This window comes from Battus philenor, unplaced genomic scaffold, assembly GCF_028537555.1.
Source record: "Battus philenor isolate CCGP_79_NKW_IND1 unplaced genomic scaffold, ilBatPhil1.0.hap1 SCAF_23, whole genome shotgun sequence".
NCBI lineage: Eukaryota > Metazoa > Arthropoda > Insecta > Lepidoptera > Papilionidae > Battus > Battus philenor.
This window is the reverse complement of record NW_027181686.1, coordinates 6,295,281-6,316,830: the sequence shown is the minus strand read 5'-3', so window position 1 is coordinate 6,316,830 and position 21,550 is coordinate 6,295,281. Positions and strand designations below refer to the sequence as shown.

General features: G+C 33.1%; 2 protein-coding genes across 4 annotated transcripts in view; one reads left to right on the top strand and one right to left on the bottom strand.

The window, feature by feature from the left end:
- Positions 1-7,574, top strand: part of LOC137924050 (zinc finger CCCH domain-containing protein 13) — a 78,397-nt gene extending 70,823 nt beyond the window's left edge. For all 3 annotated transcript variants that reach the window (XM_068767361.1, XM_068767362.1, XM_068767360.1), the window contains one exon: positions 5,669-7,574. In XM_068767361.1, coding sequence (XP_068623462.1) covers positions 5,669-6,792 — 1,124 coding nt within the window. In that variant the 3' untranslated portion in view covers positions 6,793-7,574. The remainder of the gene's footprint in view (positions 1-5,668) is intronic.
- A 3,301-nt stretch (positions 7,575-10,875) lies between these two features.
- On the bottom strand, positions 10,876-19,187 carry LOC137924111 (uncharacterized). Its single transcript, XM_068767436.1, has 6 exons — positions 18,981-19,187; positions 17,180-18,555; positions 15,793-16,611; positions 14,346-14,552; positions 12,078-12,217; positions 10,876-11,409 (listed from the first exon to the last, which is right to left on the bottom strand). The coding sequence occupies exons 1-6, from the start codon at positions 19,185-19,187 to the stop codon at positions 11,159-11,161; spliced, it is 3,000 nt and encodes a 999-aa protein (XP_068623537.1). The 3' UTR covers positions 10,876-11,158.
- Between the last annotated feature and the right edge of the window lie 2,363 nt (positions 19,188-21,550).

Here is a 21,550-nt window from a genome sequence, read left to right as displayed (position 1 = left end):
GTGAATAAGATTGTCTTCCGGGAATCGAACCCACGTCCTGCGATCGTAAGTCTCAATCCTCTACCTCTGCGCTTCCACTACTCTAGTAATATATTTCGCTGACCTCTTTCTTTATAAAAATATTATCGTTCATAAATAATTTTTATTCAAATACTCCGCCACAGTTTTTTTAATTTACTCTCGAAATTATTGCTTAATATTTGCTTTTACGACGATGGACTTAATTGTAAAGAACGATGTAAATTGTATCTATTTTTGATTTCCAAATTAGTTACCAATACGTGTGTTGCCTTGCAGCGATGGCTTCATCCAAGTCGTGACCTGTCTAATAGTTACGTCATGGTTATTGTAGGCATTTAAGTTGTACACATACGTACAAGCCATGCGTAATTGACGACCGGTGTCGCCTTTTATATACAACGATAGTTAATACCTTTTGTTAGGAACCACTTCTAGTATTGTGATTATAATAATTATTCATTACGAAACTGATGTTTTATCATACAATGCTCTTGATGTCTAAATGGTATTTGTGTTTGCATAATTGATGTTTATTTTATTTTTATCTGTACCAGATTTTTCTACCTTCCCAGTCTACAAATTTTTAAAAAAAATTATTAAGAAACGGTCATAGTTAAAAATAAACATAAATTTTATTTTGACTCAACTTTTATATAAATGTTCAAGTAAATCTTATTTTATGTACAATAATTCTTTAATATTTAATAAATCATAGAGAGGCTTTAAATCGACTATGAAAATAAACGATCGAAAAATAAAAGAAAATATATACGCAGTTGAAACTCAGGCTTAAACTAGTTTTATAGCAGTAAACCCTTTAATAGAAAGATGGAAAAATATCTTTCTTTTCTTACTGGAAATCACTGATTCTACTCCTATAATTATTTAAAACCATCCAATTGATTTTTACTACAAGTCTATATATATGTATATATCACATACTTATTATAAGTAATACAACCTTTTAGCTGTTTTCTAATACGCCAAATGAGTGTTATGAATTCGCTAACTAAGAATTAAATAACATTACATAACTATCATATCATTTATTAATTAAATTCCTCTATAATATTAAAATATATTTAAATAAATACAAAGTTAAATCTAATAATTTTAGAGAAATCGATTTCGATATTTCAATTTAATCAATTATGAAGCTCTAGTTTAATAAATTTTAATTAAAACGATTGTAGATTAAATTTACATTATAATAGAAACGGATATTTCGGTTCTTGGTGGGAATATTCTTACGTAATCAAAGAATCATTAATATCGTCATAGAGAAGAGAGATATCTGTCATTAAAATCGATGTTAAAATTTATTAATGATCATAGATAAATTTGTGAGCGCTGACTTGAAATAATGTAAAATTATTATAAAACTAGTTAATGCAACAAACTGACCACCAAAAAAAAAATTTAATTTAAAAAAAATTAAGTAATAATAATTGCGTATCAGTCAATAAAACCGTTTACAGACTTTGAATTGGGTTGGTTCGCAGACTATATAATTTTTCATACATGTACGTAAAAATGAAACGGGAATGTGAAAGAGACGGATATTGTACTGGTTGAAGGAACGAAAGAGATGATGAATAATGACAGACAGTACTGCGTAGTTAATCACGATATACGAAGAACGATATATTCTATGACATTTTCATTAAAACGAACTAAAGTTATGCCCTCCAGTGACCCTACTCGATCTTTACATTTATATAGATAATACGTGTATGACTCTATGTACTGATTCACCTTGATATCTCAAGAATCATAAAGTCTAGAGACTTGAAATTTTAGTATAAATATTCGTTTTGTTAATTAGAAGTTAGAACGGATTTTAAGAAATTCTACCCGCAAGGAGGTTGTGGGAGCATTGATTAGGTACACGGCGCGGGCAAAGGACAGCTATTCACTTGTATATGACAGTCAAGCATTGTTTTAGAATTAGGCTTTTTATTAGACTTGTCTTTCATATAAAATAACGTGTAAAGAAGGTTATCTATATTGACAAAACCTCGAAACTATCGCATGACAAGTATCAAGGTGTGTTGTTTTGTTCTGTCGCAAATTAAGTAATTAAATCAAAGAGGGACGAAATTGCATTATTAGAAAAACCTTTATACTGTCCACTACCGTTAAATAACCGTTACATTCGATGTTCGCAATTACAAACGATATCAAGCATCCTTACCGCTATCGTAAAGAAAAACTTTACGTAACCAATTTGCAATATTTAACACAATCTTTTCGTTCGCTATAAATATAAATGTTTAATTTTTATTCGTGTTTTCTATTCAATATGTTAATTAAGCTTTTACATCAAAAGTAATCGCTGTTTTACAATATACAGTGACGAGTTGATCGCAACGTTCACGTGATAGCAATTCAAATCTTATACGAAAAAAAGTAACATTAGACGAATATTTCTCTGACAGATTTACAGTACAAATCACCGTTGTTTATGCCCATAAACGCCCACGGCAAAGTCTAGGCCTCCCCCAAAGATATCAATGGGGATACACCGTAATCGCCCCGCCTGGCAGACTCGCATGTATAGTACGCAACGGAGGCTGCTGCCCATCCTCTAGGAACGTTTATGAGCAGTGGCATTCCTTTATATATAATTAATGCATAAAGTGTGAACTATATGAGCTGGTATCCCGGGAATTGAACCAGCGACCTACGATCACAAGTATTAGTCCTATACCGCTGGGTTACCATTGTTGAAGCCAAAAAAAATTGTATACCAACAACAGGACTTCAACTAGTTAGTAAATCTTACTATAAGCAAGGTAAACGGCTTTACTATAAGATTCTAGATAATTTTGAGAAAGTTTATTTTGCTATATTAAAAAAAATAACAATGTTTGTTATAAGAGTTAATTCTATACTGTAAATAACTTCATAAACGACACAATGAAAAAGGTATTCGTCTCCAATGAAATGTTTATTAAATATTTAACTTTATATTATTTAAAAAAAATATGTAGTCTCGCTATGTTTCTTTCGGCTGTTCTTATCAAATCTAATAGGTTGTATACTCTACCTAACGTGAATACCTGTCGTATAGATCTATCGTATGTGGAATAAAGATAACATACAATATATTTTTTTGTAAGAGATACAGGTAGGCGATGTCGAAATTTCTTCTGCGATTTTTCCATTGTTTTCGAAATAGTGGTCGACGTACCTACTTCTGCTCCTCTGCTGTCCTAATCATCTTTGAAGTAGGTACCCATCAGGCCCGGACTGGCCATCTATGATCCTGTTAGATTTAATAACAAAAAACAAACCTAGCCTATATAAACTTATCCTGAAATCGCTTCGGTGATATGTCTGTCGACTAAGCATCAACTGTCTTCCGACCTTATGTCCGTACAATTTTGTTTTGGTCTAAATTTTCGACTAATGTATGCCGATGGCACAGTTATCTACATCCTATATTTATTATCAATAAAAATCTTGGCATTTCGCAGAGAATACATCAATGAGAATTTTGGTGAGTTAGAGCACCTTTAAAAGCATCACCTCCATCGACACGCTCTTTTAGCAATCTAAGATTTTTTAGTTATTTTTCATATTTTGTCCAAATTTCTTTTTTTTTGTCAGGGATCAGAGTATATATTGCCCCTAGAATATTAAATACGATACTTCATAACAGTTTCGTCCTCGAGAAACAATGCAAGTTTGGATTAATTTTATAGCATCACATTACTGCTCTTTTAAAATTTATCACGTCCTACGTATAGCAGTGAATAGCAATGGATAGTCACTACTGGATATTGGCCTCTATCAAAGATTTCGCGGGGAAGCGGCTATTTTTTTCATGGGAAAATCCTATATGGTATAATCATCCCCTGTGGGGGCAACGAAAGGCTTATGCCGGACTCCTACCGGCTAAAACCCTACGGTCGACGCCTTTCGTCAAAACTACAGGAGCGCTTTCGCATACTACCATAGTTTCCACGGCGGTGGCCTAATGTCTCCACTCCTTAGACTAGAGCTACAGTCCCCCGCCCATCATAAATACGCGAGATTTAGTTCGCGTGCCACCGCAGACTTACTTGCAGCGGATCACCCCGAACCCGTCGCCAGGGCCTTGTTAAGCATAGAGAAGGGACGCAGTATAACACCCTCCGACGTCCAGGTCTGGACTGCGGATGGGGAGCTCAGATGTTCTTTCTCTCCGTATCTCCGCAGCCTCCTTCTGAAAAACGGTGAAGCGACCTTCATTAACTGTCTTTCTATTACTAATGTTTTAATTTAAATAAGATCATTTTGCGTACAAGACATAGTTAATTGTAAATACTATCTGGTAATCTTTATTTGCGATTCTGTAGTAATTTTGAAATGTCCTTGGTGCATACGCCTTGTTTTTTGTAGCTGTAAATGTACTGCTTTCTTATCTGTATAAACTTAATCTTCGCGGTACTGTTGCTCGAAACAATAGAATAAAAATGGTAATTATTTTAATGCAGCCCGAAGGGAATTCGTTTCAAAACAATAAAGCTAAAAGAATCACGAAACCTTAATCTCGGGCGCCGTGAGCTTCTATTTGTGGTAAAGCTATTGTTTTATTCGCAAGCGAGTTGGCGATAAATAAATACTTAAAAATTGTTTTCAACTTTTAATACGTGTTTCGTGAAAATTTAAGATTTATTAATTTTATACTTTTATGATATAAAAAGCTAAGACCTGTTTAAGAATTAATTTTTAAGTATTTTATTTTAATGATATATTGTAATAATATATTTAATGTTGTAAGTTTTTTTTTAGTAGCACTATATTTATAACTTTTATTTTATATACCAGCAATATATAACATAAGTTTATATTATTTTAAATTTAAACAAAGTACAAAATTATTTATGTTTGCCTATTGTAGGCGTACACAGCGCTAAATATTATTATGCCTATATATAAACGTTAAAAACTGATTAAAACTGAATGGCAAAGTTGTGAAATTATAAATCGATACATCAATTTTCAATATTTAAGATTTTAAAAGTTGACTATAAATCCGTTATGATAATAAACTAATAGTTTGTCATTAGTATTGGCACTACAACATCTCTATCCTAGACATTAGGCCATCGGCAGTAAAACTAAGATATTATGCGATGTTTGACTTTAGTCACAGGTGTCAATGTTTTTTGTTTTGGGACCACCTAACAAAAATTATGCCAATTAATAACGTAGACGGATTTTTTTTGTGTCGTCTTGTTGATCATACAAGCAATCTAAATGCATTGATATTTTCGAAAAGAACTAGCAGAATGTAAATAGGCTACATTATAACACAAAAAATAGATACAATGATTGTTTATTAAATATAATAAAGAGATTTGAGTTTTTTTTAAATAATTACTCTGCAAAATTAGTTTAATTCTCAAGATTTTCAGAGAAGTTATCTTTTGAGAAGCTTTACTTCTCAATAAAATTTATGTTGAAAGGAAAATTAATTACTTAGAAGTGATGGGACAAAAAGGCTTTTAATGTCAAAATTATAGAGTCATTTCTTCTCCCTAAACTTAAGGCATTGTAAGTTGATTAAGAAAATACATTAGTTCGAGTATTTCAACCTCGTAATTTAGTGAGAAAAAATCTTTATTACTATTGCTAACTATGTTATATTGTATTCCAGAGGAGGACTGGGCTGAGAGCACGGCGTACATGATGCACGAGGCGTTCGAAGCGTCACCACCGCGGCGGGCGCCCTCCCCGCGCCGCGTCTCACCCGCCCGCGTCAGCCCGCCGCCGCACCGCACGCTATCGCCGCGCAACTACGATCGCGGCTACAACGACGACTTCACCGAACCCTACCGCGATCAACTCGCTCCCTTCCGAGACGCAACCTTTGAACGACGATTCCGCCACGAGTCCCTTGAACGCGTCAGCAAAGACAAACCGGACAAATACCTGGAAGACACACCCAACTACAGACGGCGGTACGTTCCCGACACCAAACCCTCCAATCGAAGCATAGACAGGGTTGAAGATCGACGCTTCGGCAAACTCCAGCGTGGAGCCAGCGAAGGCAGCCTGAAAATTGCCGAAACGTCACCCAAGGACCGTTTTAATGTCGCAAAAGAAAAGTTTATGAACTTGGAGAGGGAGAGATTTAACCGAGAACTGGAACAACACATGGCAATTCGGAGAAGCATGCTGGAAAGGAATAGTCGCTCCACTTCTTCCCCCGAGGAAGAGGTAAGGGACGAGCGTCAAGAGCGTCACCGAGAATTGAGCTCCCGGCGAGAACCTGATCGTTCTCATCGGGATATAGAACGTTCTCACAGAGAGCCGGAGAGGCGCAAAGACATCGAACGTGTCCGCGACGTGGACACCACGGACATGGGTCACAGAGTAATAGAAAGACTCCCGCGTGTCAGCAGGAAACGCGATGATCCCAAGCGGTACGAATACGGCACGGAAGAATATTTGAACAGGATCGAGCCCAAACCAATCAGAGATGAATTTGACCGATACAGAGACAGGAGGGAATTAGATCGGCGCATAGACGAAGATGAAATCATTGAACCCGTCATGGAGGACAGGCGGAGGGAGTGGACGGACAGGCAGCGTGCCTTCAGCCGCTCGCGCCTGTTAGACGAGCAGCGCCAGTCCTTCCCGGAAGGGGATAGAGATAGGTACTATGATAGAGAATACAGAGACTTCCGTGATCTGGCCGACCGGCAGCCGACGAAATTCCGCCACAGTTACGCGGAGCCCATACCCAGAGGCCGCCTCGGCACGGTGAGACCTTATTAATATGCCATAATAGATCTATACTTAAGCTAAATGACGAGTTTAAGCCAGAAATCCATAAGCAACAATAAACTATGAGAAGATCTTAATATTCTACGAAAAATCAGAACCACTTTTTAAAATACTCGTGGATCGATAAAAAATATTCACTTGCCATAAAATTTAAACATTAATCGCAAATAAATTTTAGTTGTTACATTTGAAATTTGTTGTAACAATCACAGGAAATAATGTAAAATGTTTTCTTCTAACCTAATTTTTTTTTGAATGCGGGTCTTTATTGTTCCATCAATTGCCACAAAAAAAAATATTTTTTAAGTCTCTACTATTCGTCATTGTTTGATTCTCTCAATGCAAACTCTTTGCAGTAATTTGTTGATTATTCATGTATTTATAAACATAAATAAATGTCCAAACGAATTGTATTACATAAGCCTATGTTATTTAAAACTTTAAAACTAAATACTCATATTGGGCTCCGAGTTACTTTCATCTATATTTGTAAATAAAAGTTATATTATAGCTCTTCGTAACAAATAAATAAACTAAAAAATATCGTGTACTATATAAATACTTTCTTATTATACTCGTAAAGATTAGCTACTAACATAATGAATAAATAGAATGTTTAAATAGAAATTGTTATTAATTTAGTTATCTTTATAAAATTAAGGAAGATATAACAGATGAGATTTTATAAGTATAACGATTGTATGTACGAGTATTGTTATATTTAACTTTAGGATATATACTGTACCAGTGACGAAAATATGATTACACTGTATTTTATGGGATGTTAATAAATCTTTACTTTATTTTGATTACGACTTTATATTCGTATTTGAAAATTTTTAATACATCTTCGTACACTACTTTGCTCACTTTTTAAATACGTCTTATGCATTTACACTCACAGTACTTTGACTGACAGATAAGTGAACATAATGTTAATTCCATTTTTGACAATTTTCTGACGTAATTACTCAGTATTCTGTGGATACACAGTGCGAATGCCCGGTCTTATAAATACAATAGCAATGTAGAGAGAGTTGCCGAGTACAGCGCTTTATGCTAACGATTCGCGATGTATTGTAATGGTAATGCATGTAACGATTTGCATGCATTACCATTCACCTTCACCGATCAGACTCCTTTCTTTACGTTCTTCTGCTACTTCTCCTTTTCAGTTGAAAGAAGCCCAATGTAAAGTATAGATTTAGACCATGGATGCACAGACCGCGGCCCGCCGGTCGAATACAGGTGGCCCGCCGAGAGCAAAAATAATACTCTACATTGTATCTTGTCATATCTCCTACCATGGTGTTACAAAACTCCATTTTTGCGGGAAAGGAGTGAAATCTTCAGCCGAGGTGTATCGAGATACCGTATTCTAACAGCGGCAGTTAAACCTCTCAACTACACCTCATTCAATAACGAAGTGTGGACATTACAACAGCATTCAGCCCCAGGTCATAAGGCGCGTACTACCCAAATTTGTTTTGCGCAAAATGTTGCAGACTTCATAAAGGCTGATGTTGGGCCTTCGGCTAGTCCGGACTTAAACCCTTTTGACTAAAAATTGTAGTCTGTACTAGAGGACATGGTTTGCTCTAAGCGTCACCCAAATATTGAGTCGCTCAAGAAATCTTTGGAGGCAGCAGTAACCAAGTTTCCAATGGAAACCGTTCGTAAATCCATCGACGAATGGCCCGAACGTTTAAAAGCGTGCGTTAAAGCTAAGGGTAGACGATTTGAAGTACTGGTTTAGTACTAACATATCTTTTTCACTCTACATAATCGCACATAAAACTTTAAAATAAAATTATTTTTTTAAAAATTATCGGGTATATAGTTTGTAACAGAACTTGTGGCTAGACTAGGTAGTCCCTGTGTACCCAAGATAGGGGAAGTACGAGAGGCCCCCAAAAACGGGAACCATACTCAAAAATAAAAATAATAAATAATGTCTGTTCAATGCAGAATCAATGTTATGCTATTATCATAGTTACGTGACTATTTATATACACGCGAGAATAATATCGTAAAGACTGTCGAAAAATCCTTTGTAGTGGCAGTCTGTTAAAGCGCGGCGTCCTCTTGCAGCGACGTTCTTGAAGGCAAGGCGCATGTCAAACATCCTGTCGTGCCTGTCGTAGGTCGGAGCCCGCGGGTTGACAGGTGTAACAAAGGTGTGTAGTTTCTAGTGGGGCAGCTACATAATAAAATAAAACTAATAATCATTGTGTATAATTTATTTCATAGACAACTATTTACATATCGTTATTAAATTATTGCACACTGCAAGAGACTCGATGTTATCTAGGATAAACGAGTTCTATTCAATAAAGAGAAATATTGCACATTCAACAATACAAGACAAACGTTATATTAAAGTAGTTAAAAAATCTAATATTAATAACGAAACGAGTTCAATTAACTACATAAAACACGAATCAAGTAAAGATTTGAAATTTTAAATCATAACTCTATCTTATAGCATAAATACAAAGTTGCCATTATTTCCGCCGAAATTAACCAATTATTTATACTTTAACATGTAATTAGCAACATCGTTTCGTCATTGAATATCAAATTATTATAAACAAACCCGAATAACAATAACATTTTCACTTAAACATTACTTGACTCGACGTATTGCACCTATGTATAAAGGTTATTTTCGTTAATAAATAACTACATACATAGATTAATAATTAAGAGATATCTATATACCTAATTAAAATCCTTATTTATTATAATAAGGTGGTATATGTTTGAGATACAAATAGTACAACTAGATGTTTGAGTTAATTACGATTTACGTTTACCAACTATGATGTTGGAAAGAAATCACCCACGTCATTCAACTCTCCTTTATCGATTGCAATAATTATGTTGAAAATGCTAAGTATGCTCGTATGTATATCGCTTTATTAATGGATGACCAATTATGTATCACATTAAAATCAAAAATTTGAAAAATCATGTGCACATATCAATGGCACGCGAAAGTAAGAAAAGATTTACATTTATAATTAAAACAAAAACACAAACATATGTATGTTTTATGATAAAATGAAATGCATATGAAACAAATTAGAAATAAATTTTAAAACGAAGAAAGGAGACCTTATATTTAAAGAAAATTACAAGAAGCTTAAAGATTTGTAAAAAAAGATGTTTTTGAATTCAAATTAAAGAAAAAATCATAGAAAGTTTAAGATGATATTTAGTTCCTGATATCGAAAAAAATATATATGAAATCTGTATACATACTTATTCCGGCAATTTGATTGTATGCTTGGTATAAGTTGAAATGACAATTAGAATAACTTAATCCGGTTATAATAGTCGTCGGCCAACTTAACATCCAAAAGAGCCAAATATAAAAATAATACTAAACTTTAGCGATTCAAAGAAACATTACTTTAAAATAAACACTTTATTTTCAGGATTTCTTTCTACACAAGCTTGGTTTTAAAGACATTGTCTGCTTTAGCGTTATTTTAAATAAAACTTTTACTATATCCAGACGACACAATTTATAAAATTCAAATCGTCTAAAATAAACGATTTACTTAAAACGAAAATGTACTCAATTCACTTTTAGAGTAAGTTTCTGAATTATTTTAGTAGCTTGTGCCGATTATTTTGTGAGGGAGCTGCAAGAATGTAAATAAAAGACCACATCTAACTTGAGAACTATTGTTTGCCGATCCCTGGAAATTTAGTACATGAAGGAAAACGAGATGCTTCAATAAACTGTATATGCGTACTCACTTTGATCGCAGTTCTCGAGCAAGGCTTTTGTATTTTACATATTAAAAGTACAATATACTCGTATGTTGATAAGAAACGCATGCAACAATTGCAATAGGTATGTCAACATTTAATTCGATATGTTTTTGGTTCAATTAGTTAACTATTCACACACTAAAAAATTATAGACAAAAACTGCATGCGAAATTGCCTATATAACTCAACCGAATAAACCATGAATTGAACCGTAACCTTATAACAACGGGATATATACAATTTGAGACAATGCTTTTTTTCGTGCATTAAATAAATCAATTTCCCCTAAAGTCGAACTCATGATTGAATGTTTTCGCATGTAGGGCTCTTAAAATTTAGATCGTTTTATTAAGAAAATTAAGTAATTTTTGCAAGTATTAGTATTATAACTACGGTGGGTGTCACACAATGCTGTCATGTGATCACATTTACATATAGTATTAATAGGGAAATAATTATAATATTTAAATTTACGTCATTTACCTTAATATTCGTTGTAAAATATAAAGGACATGATTTCATTTAATTAGATGTTTCCAAAACTTATATTTTGCCAGTTAATTTAAAATTCAATCTACGGCAAATATCCCAAAGTATCTTCAAGACTAGCGTTTCTACTCAAAGGCATGTGATCGAACATGCGGGCCAGTTGAGGAGCAGCTCGAGGAGGGGTGGGAGGTAATGGTGGAGGTCGAGATCTTCGCCCTCCGGCTAATGATCGTACGTCAGTTCTCTGAGAAAGGCGGACGTCTGCGAAGAGTGCCGCCATTTCTGCTGATTTCTTGACACTTAATGCATCATGGGAACCTGCGCCGGTACTACGAACTGCAAACATAAGCAAATGTTTTTGTCACTAAAAAAATTAACCACAAAAATGCTTCAACTAAACTAACTTAAATATTACATAACATTAATTTCGAATCATTATTTAATAAGAACCCGTATAAAATAAAATTTGTTTTTAGTTACCAATATTTCAAGTATTTTGGAGTACACAAGGAAGTGTATAAAACTGAAGAATTGGATGCCCGCGTGTCATAGTTATGCTGATACCTCTAAACTTATAATAATTTTTGTTCGGCGTTGTTCCGATCTGCGCATAATACACTCACGGTTTCTTTAGAATATTGAAATAAATTAAGATTTAATCTGATAAAATATAATCTTATTTCATCAGTTCTAACTACATAAATTTATTTATTTTCTATATATATATATATATATATATATATATATATATATATATATGAATAATGTATAAATGTTAACGTTTGTTCTATATATATATATATATATACATGAATAATGTGTTAAGATTACGAATATTGTGTGGAAATCGACCTAGGTGAAACATAACTTTTTTGCGGAGTGTCGAGTTCGGCGGTTCATTGTAAAACCTCAAACTATAAAGTTATATTATCCACCAATCCGTACATGGCGTACGTGACGAACTGAGTAAATAGTACACAAAAACACAAATTGCCTTTACTTACCGGTTAGTCTTTGCATATTCCTAGTCCTTGTGTCTCGAGCCTTATTCTGAAGTAACAGCTCATAATCCAGAGCTAAGCTGTCGGAGCTACGTGCTCGTCTGTTGCGCTCGTCGCGCCGTCTACTAGATGCTGCACTGGATCTGGAAGTAAACATACTTTTACATCAACAGTAAGTTTAGATTAATATATAGGTTTTACCAAGTTATTACCTGTTACTTTTATTAAAGTGTAGTGTAAAAATAACCGTTCAAAGAAATTAAAAATCATATCTAACCGAAAAAAAATTATCAATAAATAAGAATAAATCATCACCGCGGCTTTTAAATTCAGTTAAAGGCTTCAGTTATCTATTTATAAATAGTAGCAGACCCGACAAGCTTCACAAAAAAATAATCCAATTTCAAACTGATCACTTCATTTATTACTTAAAGGAGAACAAAATACATTTATCATTTGATTGAAAAATACTGAGCAAAGCAATAAGTTTAAAAAGTTAATTATAATTCTAACTGTAATTCAAATTTTTAATAAGATTTCCTGAACATTTTTAAGTTTTTCTATTGACTTTCCTCACGATTTGGTGGATGAAATCGGTAAAGTTGTTCTCAAGTAACGGTTGTGGCTAAGGTGCACATGATTACATTTTATATATAAATTCTTGTAATTCAAATGTGGCAATTAAAGATAAGTTCTGACAACTGGCGACGCTTACGGTTACATTATATGTAGGGGTACGGAAATTTCGTATTTACGAAATAGATGCGAATAAATGCGAAAATTTCTTATAAATGCGAATAAATGCGAAATGTACGCAATTTTTCTGTTTTTCAAGATCATTTTTAAATGAGTTAATTGATGAATATACACACTTTCATAGGTAAATTCAGTGATGTCAACCCCGTATCATAGACCCCTAAGGCCTACGGGATATATTTCTTGGCTTACTTATCAGTTAAGAAGCTCTTTGTTTTGTGTAAAAGACCTCTGGTCAGTTGAAAATCCCTAATTTTTAGAAAAACGCCTTATCTTTTTTTCGAACTCTGCCATCAATGGGCTAATCCATAACTCATTAATAAAAATATAAATCATAATATGCATGACAATTTGTTGGCCGTCAAATGCAACTTTTCGTCCTTTGATGGAGCAGAATTTAATACAGAGTATTTGACATCCAACTTTACATAGTGGACGCTTAACTCATCTTTAAAATATACAATGTCGTCGTAACAAACTAAAAAAGAACGCTTAAGGTTGCGAATATTAATTTTTTTACGATTTTTTAATTAACTAAACTTGTCAAATGTTAAGGCATGCACCTTTAATTTTGAAAATTTTTTTTCGAAAAATGCCTATTACCCCAAATTTAATAAGTTTTAAAGTATAAATGCGAAATTAATGCGAAATTTGCAATGTTTGAAAAATTTAAATGCGAAATTGGTGATTTTTTTTTGCGAAAATTCCGTACCTCTAATTATATGCTAAAAATGAAACAATAATTATTCTCAGATTACCATAAATAATGAATCTTTTGTTTTATAGTTCGTCTGTCACTGTGAATATCACTGGTAATATATAAAAAAAAAATATCCTCGCATTAAATTGCTTCGATTCAATCCCGTAAATAAAACAAATAATTGTTAAAAAGTAGATGTGCTAAATAAAAATCTTTGCGATAGAATAACTTCGTAAACCTTAAGACTCCGAAAAGAATTGAATTACACAGTTAAGCTTCATATGTTATATAAGCTATCTTAATCTGTCACATTCTGGCATTAAAGTAAATACAGTATAACAGTTATTCATTTATTTATATATGTTATGAAAACATTCTATATTCACAGGGACCCCTTGTTTATGTTATGAGAAAAACCCTAGAAATAGATATTTTTATATTATTGATATAGCCTTTATTCATTCATTATATATAGCGTATAGTAGGTTTTAGGAGTTTTTCTTTAAAGAAATTTCATACAAAATAATTACTAATGTTATGTGTAAGTGTCAATCTTATGTATATCGCTATATTTCTGACATTAATTATTAGTCCTAGGCATATGGAAAACTATCACATAATAATTTTATATGTAGATTATATACCATCATAATCTTTTCTTCGCGAAACTTTTCTCAGAGGGTATCTATACACACAGTATCTCATGCCATAGATTACATGAACTGCTGTTTTGAATAAACAAGTATCGACCATTAATTACTTCAGCTACTATAAAATTAAACTATTTAAATATACTTAAATTCATGACGAATTACCTGGCTCTGGTTACTTTGGAGTCGTAATCATCAAATGCCCGCTTCATTCGATCTGAATATGTCCTTTGCGAAGGACTTCGTAAGTACTCGAGGCTTTGAGAGTTCTGCATTTTGGTTCGTCGAGGGCTGGTGCAATAACATTTGTTGCTATCGGCACAGCTCTCAGAATCACAGGAACAGTAACTGTAGTCGCCGTCATAAACCTCTCTGAAACGCCAAAAGCACATTGTATAAACGTTAAATTAATGTCAAATACAGACTTTATGTAATAACGAAACCTACACTATATTTAAAATTATTTCATTCAGATAAAAGATATAAAAATTATTCTAGTTTCGGTTGATATTTATATTAACAGTTGATGTAACGCAGTTGTAAATATAAAATTGTAATAATGTGCCATTTTAACTTTCTTACTGACAAGTCTAACGATAACAATCTCGATAAGTATAAACATTAATAATCGTATTAAAATGTTAATTTTTATGTTACGCAAATGTATAAGAAACCTCTTTAATAAGAAACTACTCCGAAAAGAATTAAAATATTACAAATTCATTGGAAACGCAAATTCAACAGAAACCTCTTTGATATAAACCTGCTACGAAAGGAATTAGAATGTTACAAATTCATTAGGAACCGGATTTATAGTTTAAAACAAGTAAAAAAATTAAAAACGTTTAGTCATTTGCTTTTTAAGAAAATGTTGTAGATAGTTAATACAATACAGTAATGAGGATAGTAAAATAGGTAAATACTTAATTCATAGTCAACTGTAAATAATTATAATTCGGTTCAGTTACTCATAAGGCGTCGCGAGCCGCGGACGTGCCATGCTCTGATAATCACCTCACACATTTCATTTCTTCGTGAAACCAGTAAAACGTATAATGAACCATAAATTTTAAATAAACAAGGTACAAATTCCTTTGCTCAAATTGCTAATGATTCTTTAAATGTAATTAAAACCGCACAATCTCTTCGCTAAGAGGCATTTCTGCTAGTTAAGTGAATTGTAAAACGCAAACGAATGAAAGTTGAGAAAAGTTATTCTGTACTAAAAGTAACATTTTAAAAATGTTTACAATTTTATTAGCTTGCATTATGCAGTTGTTTCACTATTTTCTATTGTCTGTTATGACTATGACTCATAATATTAATGAGACATTTATATAAAAAAAGGAATCAAGATTTCGAGTATTCATGAATAGAACTGAAAAGTAAATAAGTAAATAATATATTCATTATTATGTGAAAGAAGAATAATTGCGTCACTTACAACTAAAGTTTCAGTGCAAAATCTATATAAAATATTATGTATAATGTATTATTTGATTGTATTGTTTTACTAATATAGAAGCTATTAGTCTTTGTGTACCATTTCACAACAGTAATAATAATAAAAAACGTCCGTAAACAGCAAGAAGTGAACATAAATCGTACTCACTTGGAACAATCCTTACAGCTCCGGCTAATGAGTCGAGTCTTAGAGGAATCTTTACATGCATCGACGCCCGAACAGTAGCATTTTGTTTTGCATTCTCCTTTCAATGAGCAATAACAACGGTCTACGCAACTTTCTGAGTCGCATTCCGAACAAGACACATATCCACTTGAACTGTTACGATTTTGACAGCCAAGCCTATTGCTTAGAGTCAAAAAATCGGAATCTTCTGAAGTTGACGTTCTCTCACCGGGTCTTGACACTTTTCCATTTCTTTTTGAAACATGGACTACTTTGTCGGATCTTTTTCTTTGTTTCATTGATGTTCTCTTCGGTTGAGATATCGAAGGTGGAGTTTTCGGTTTGAATTGTCTCAAATCGTAACTAGATGTCGAAACTGAACTTTCAGACACTGGTACCTTATTGTCGAGATCTAAATCAGTCGAAATGAATGGTTTTCTAACGTCTTTCTTTCTAGTTTGTTTGCCAAAAGGTAGCCGAAAAACCATTTTAAGGCCACTAGAACCTCTGAAAATTTTTTTTCTTTTATTTTGGATAGTACTGTTACGTCTCAGGACCTTTTTCTTTTGCTTTTTCATTATAGCCTTGCTATGTTGGAATATTTCATCTTTAGTTAATGTTACTGCTAATTTTAATAGAAATTCTTTATATATTGGTTTTAAATCATTAAACGACATTCCTTCTGGATCTATTATAGCATTAAGGATCTCATCCATTGAATGTAAATTTTCCTGTACTTTAAATTCGTTAAAAAGTTCATTAAATCCTAAAGGTGATCCACCGCCTTTCTTTCCGTTGTTTCTGTAACAGTGTAAGAAATTTTTGATAAGGCATAATAAAAACTGATCGTAAATAAAAACTTACTTTTAATTACAAAGGTCGACAAAAACGCGACTGCTATATTGGATCAGAGGAATGTAGCGGATGCGGTTGCATTGGCACGCTTACCGGCATGCAACGTATCGAAACATTTTGCTAAGCATGGTTTACACGTTCCTGTTATTTAGTTATTTCAGTATTGAATTCAGCCAGTGAACTGTAAAATTATAACATTTGGTCGGCTCCGGTTTTTGTACTGAAATTCATGTGTTACAATTTCCTCTAATGTAAAAATAAAATAATATGAAAAAAAATTATTTTCTTTAACGAAATTATTTTGCAAATGACAATATTAGTGTGGCACTCAAATTTAAAAATTTTTATATTGAAAGGCGCCTTTTTATTTGAAATACGCATAGATTAGATTTTATGCTGGATATTTCATACAAAGCCACGTAAAATTTTAGATATATTATTTTAGATATATTTAGCTCAATCATAATACTTCATTTCGCTATAAAAACTAAAATAGGGTAATAAATCTACGTACCTATGTCCTATAGACTTGTAACGCGTAAGTCCTCCAGCATTTAAGAAACTGCCAGATCGCGGTATGGCAACTTTGGTCAAAATATCCCCAGATTCACTTAAAGATTTTCTTCCACTTTGTGTACGTCGTAAAGTTTCTTTCGGCGGATCCGGTGGAGGTTGTTGCGGTTTTAAAGGTATGGGTGGCGGCAAATTTGGTGGCCTTTGTATACTTTTCCGTCTCTCTAACTCTCTAAACAGTTCGATCTTCTCAGACACCTGATTGCGTACTGAAGATTCAGTACTGGGTTCCGCTTTTGGTACACTTACGTTATGTGATAAAGATTTTTTTGACTCTTGTGTATCACTTCCACTAGTGTCATGTTTTATCGAATCTAATTTCGCCTTTACCTCTTCTACCGTTATTCGCTTAGCTTCGAGTGGAAGAACTGGCTGTGAAGTAAATATAGAAATATTTTCCGAAGACACGGCGTTCCTTTCCAGCCTCTTATTCTCCCTAAATGACTCGCTCGCTGAAAAACCATCGGCCCTGTCGCTGTCACCACTCAAAGACGACGTACTTCGCTTCTTGCGAGGAGGTCTCACCGGGATTTCATGAGCTATGCTACTAGCTGCACTCATACAACTAATACCATTTCGATTTTTTAATTTATTGTTATCAGAATGCCCTTGTCTACTCATGTGTGACATAAGCGACTTGTATAATGTGGCGGCTATTACAATAGCATCCTCTGAAGTTTGACATACAAATCCATGACACTCCAGTTGTTTGGCCACCCCAATCTTCCGCATAACTACAGCGAACAAAGGTGAGTATGAATTTTCATTGTGTGAAAAAATATATTTTTTATCCCCCGGTTCTAGCTGTTTGAACAAGGCATGACGGTCAATGTTATCTGGATCAGTAATAAGAGGCACAAAAGCATAACTCATGTCATTTTTATTGTCTTGTGAAGATTGTACAACAAACTTTACTGCAGACCACACTGCAATCGTAGGGAATGGATTCAGTTGTTCTAAATCTCCTTTCTCCCCTTTATACCTTACTTTTAAACCTGTGTTTGATATTTCTAGCCGGCCTGTAAATGCATTTTTGTGACGAAAATTTCTTCTGTAGGTGAAATACAAATCTTTTAAAGGGGTTTGGAGTCCAGATAAACTGGTGACTTTATTATGAAGAGGCGTTGAGCCTAAATAATGTACACTAAAGACGTGGACGCCAATACTTTCAGTCGATTTTCTTATTTCACCTGACATATCTGCAAACATTTTTTCTATTCGGTCTTGTACCGTGTCGTTGGTTTTTTTGACCGTTGCTTGCAAGTAATCACTCTCATCTTCGTATATCGCCGCTTTGCTGTCATGTATTAAGCTTACCTGCAAAAAATTTAAATTTTGTTTTAATCAATATGAAATAAGTAATGGTTTTAATATTTTTGGAATTTTTTCTACGTGGTGTAATCGGGAATGAGGAGATTCATAAGCAAATTACCTTCATTTGTAACCGACATAGTCCAGCAGGTTCAGTTCACCATTTTTAGCTCATTCAATATTCAGTTCCAGCAGACAGCATAGAACAGCTAAAGCGCTAAAGTTCTGGAGTCGATACCGAAAACCGGCACGCAGAGCTTATTAAGATGACGCAAAAATGGGATATACGACCTTGTAAGGTTGTTAAAAACTCTGGATGCAGACTCCTTTCAACCAATTCCATTGAAAATTTATGAGGAGGCATATATCCAGTATTGGCGTACTACTGCTAAAATAATAATAATAAAATACAACCCAACAATATTACTGACCTTACTGTCCCGTCTTCCTAGATCTGACATGGATCCATACCGAGGCAAACTTGTGACTGACCGGTTATCATCGAAAAGGGCATCAATCTTTTGTTTATAAAGAGATAGAGACGATACACTTGGTGCACGCGGTCGATGAGAATCATCTTCGCGTGCTCCCAAGTGAAATCCGCCGTGAGACGACCCTTCGTTATCGCAAGTTACCATCTGTAAAAAAAATTTGATATTAAACTTCCTTATAAAGTTATCAAGTACCGGACCGCTTAGGCCTATAATTCTAGCACTTATCGCTTTAAACATATTTATTTTTTATAATGCCATATACATTATAATCTAACTAATAGCTACAAATATCTTATCTATATTTTTTGCAAAGATATCTAACGCAATCTGTAAACAATTGATATCAATATATTAACTTGCTAGTCATATTTTAACTATGATACACATATCAGAATCTATTCTAATCAATATTGTACAAATAAATGTACAATAAAAATCTTAGTAATTAAATACCTATAATTTGAGACAAAAAATCTAGTCACTTGTGACAAAAATATGTCACCCATTACTATATTATACTTTGTTTATTTCTGCAACGTGGTTAAAACATTTTTTTTTCAAATTTTAAAGCTTTGTTCTTTACTTACATCGCCGATATTTGATTGCGCACGATGTTTCTTAACATTTTGATACACGCCGATCGATTACCTCGAAATTCTGTAATAAAAAAATAATCTGTGAAAAACTTTAAAAATTAGTATTCAAGAATTTTAACTTTTTACGAGGGTATAGGGTTCTCCTTCATCAATATCATAATCTATTTCAATCAAGTAAATTTATTTTAAATACTCTTTCCCCCGTCTTATTTTTCGGACCAGGACATACACCCACCTACTTTCACCTTCTCTCTCATCCTTCAGAATTTCTATCATTCAGCATACATTCAACATACAGCATTTACTCACATTACATTTACGCATCGTCTCCCATCCCTCGCCACACTTCCTGTTACATAGTTTTGTTTTGCCTAATTACGTCACCCGCCACCCTGCAACAAAACCACAAGAAAGCGTGGCAGCTCTCAAGTAATGCTCCTTCCCATTTCTCAACCAACTGAGTAATTACCATGTCACGGTTACCACTACAAGAGCACCAAACAGCAACAAATAATTCAAGTTCCTGTCACGGTATTCTAAAGCCCGGGTGATCCCTTATTCTCAAATACACTCGTCTTGTTAGTTTACGGTAAAAATAAACCAAATTCTGTTGGATTTTATTAATGCATGTGAAATAAACAAATATTTATTCTTTCAAATAAACCACGAAATTTCAAGACCGGATTTAAATGTGTATTTATAGTGTCCCAGTTTTTCCATATACTACTGCCGGACATGTTTGGAATATTGATTCTTTCGTGGAGAACTTAGCGAGAAGCTTGATAGTTACTCTTTTAATGCTAATGTTACAATTTTTTCATGTTACTAATTTTATATTTATCACTTGAGAATATACATGATAAATCATTATGGCATCTCTTTTAAAATGAATAATCTTCAATATAATAATTTGCTTGATTGTCCAAATAAATACATATTCATAAATACAAAATTGATTTTGTTCGTGTTAATATTTTTATCTTTAACCCAAATGTAACTAAAATTTTTGAAATTAAACTCTTGTTTTTTATATCTTTTGTTCAATTTATACTAAACAAAATTTGTAATTTCTCTGAAAATTGTTAATTTAAACAAGGAAATCTTTCAAAATATTGGTTCACATATTAGTTTCAAGTTGTAATACTCGTATAAATAAATACCTAAATTATTAAGAAAATACAACCATTTATTGTAGGAAATTATGATATTAAAGTTACAAATATACATGTATATTAACCTAATAATTATATTAAGTACATACATTGAATGAATTACGTGCAATGTTATAGAGCTACTAACAATTATAAAAGTGGAAAAAAAATATCCATGTCTTTTTAACTAATGTCAAAATTTACTTGTTTGTTAGGCTTTAAATACTGTATCTTGAGTTTACTCATTTACGTTAAGGAAGCTATGCAAATAAGATCGTAAACAGAGAAAGCGAAAGTGTGGCGGTAAAATAAATTTTGTTTCTGATTCAAATTGTTTCAAATTATAACGATTGTTGAATGACTACTTAAGAATATTTAAATTAAAATAAGAGGCGAAAACTACTTCAAAAATATTTGTTGGTTTACGCTTGATCCGTGTTACTCATGTGTCTGATCTTCAAATTGGTTACTTTCTAATTTATTTGAAAATGTTATTCCACGCTATTACGTTTTTTTAAAGCTATGTCAATTTTTTGACTCGTTTTATTACAATTTTTACAAACTATTAATTTCAAAATGATAGCGTTTTCAATCTTTTAAAATAATCTTTTTATTATTATTCTTATATTAATTAAAATATGATCCATGCAAAAATAGGAACAGAGAGAGAGAGAGAAAGAGCTATAAATGTATATATTTATGTATTATAGTAGCATAGTATGTAGATATAGTATAGTATGCATGTAGTATACTATAGGCA

Coding starts and splice junctions, on each gene's coding strand:
- LOC137924111 (XM_068767436.1), bottom strand. CDS start 19,187: ATGGTAACTTGCGATAACGAAGGGTCGTCTCACGGCGGATTTCACTTG. Junction 12,218..14,345: donor TCCAAAGTAACCAGAGCCAG/GTAATTCGTCAT, acceptor GTTTACTTCCAG/ATCCAGTGCAGCATCTAGTA. Junction 11,410..12,077: donor GAATATGCAAAGACTAACCG/GTAAGTAAAGGC, acceptor TTATGTTTGCAG/TTCGTAGTACCGGCGCAGGT.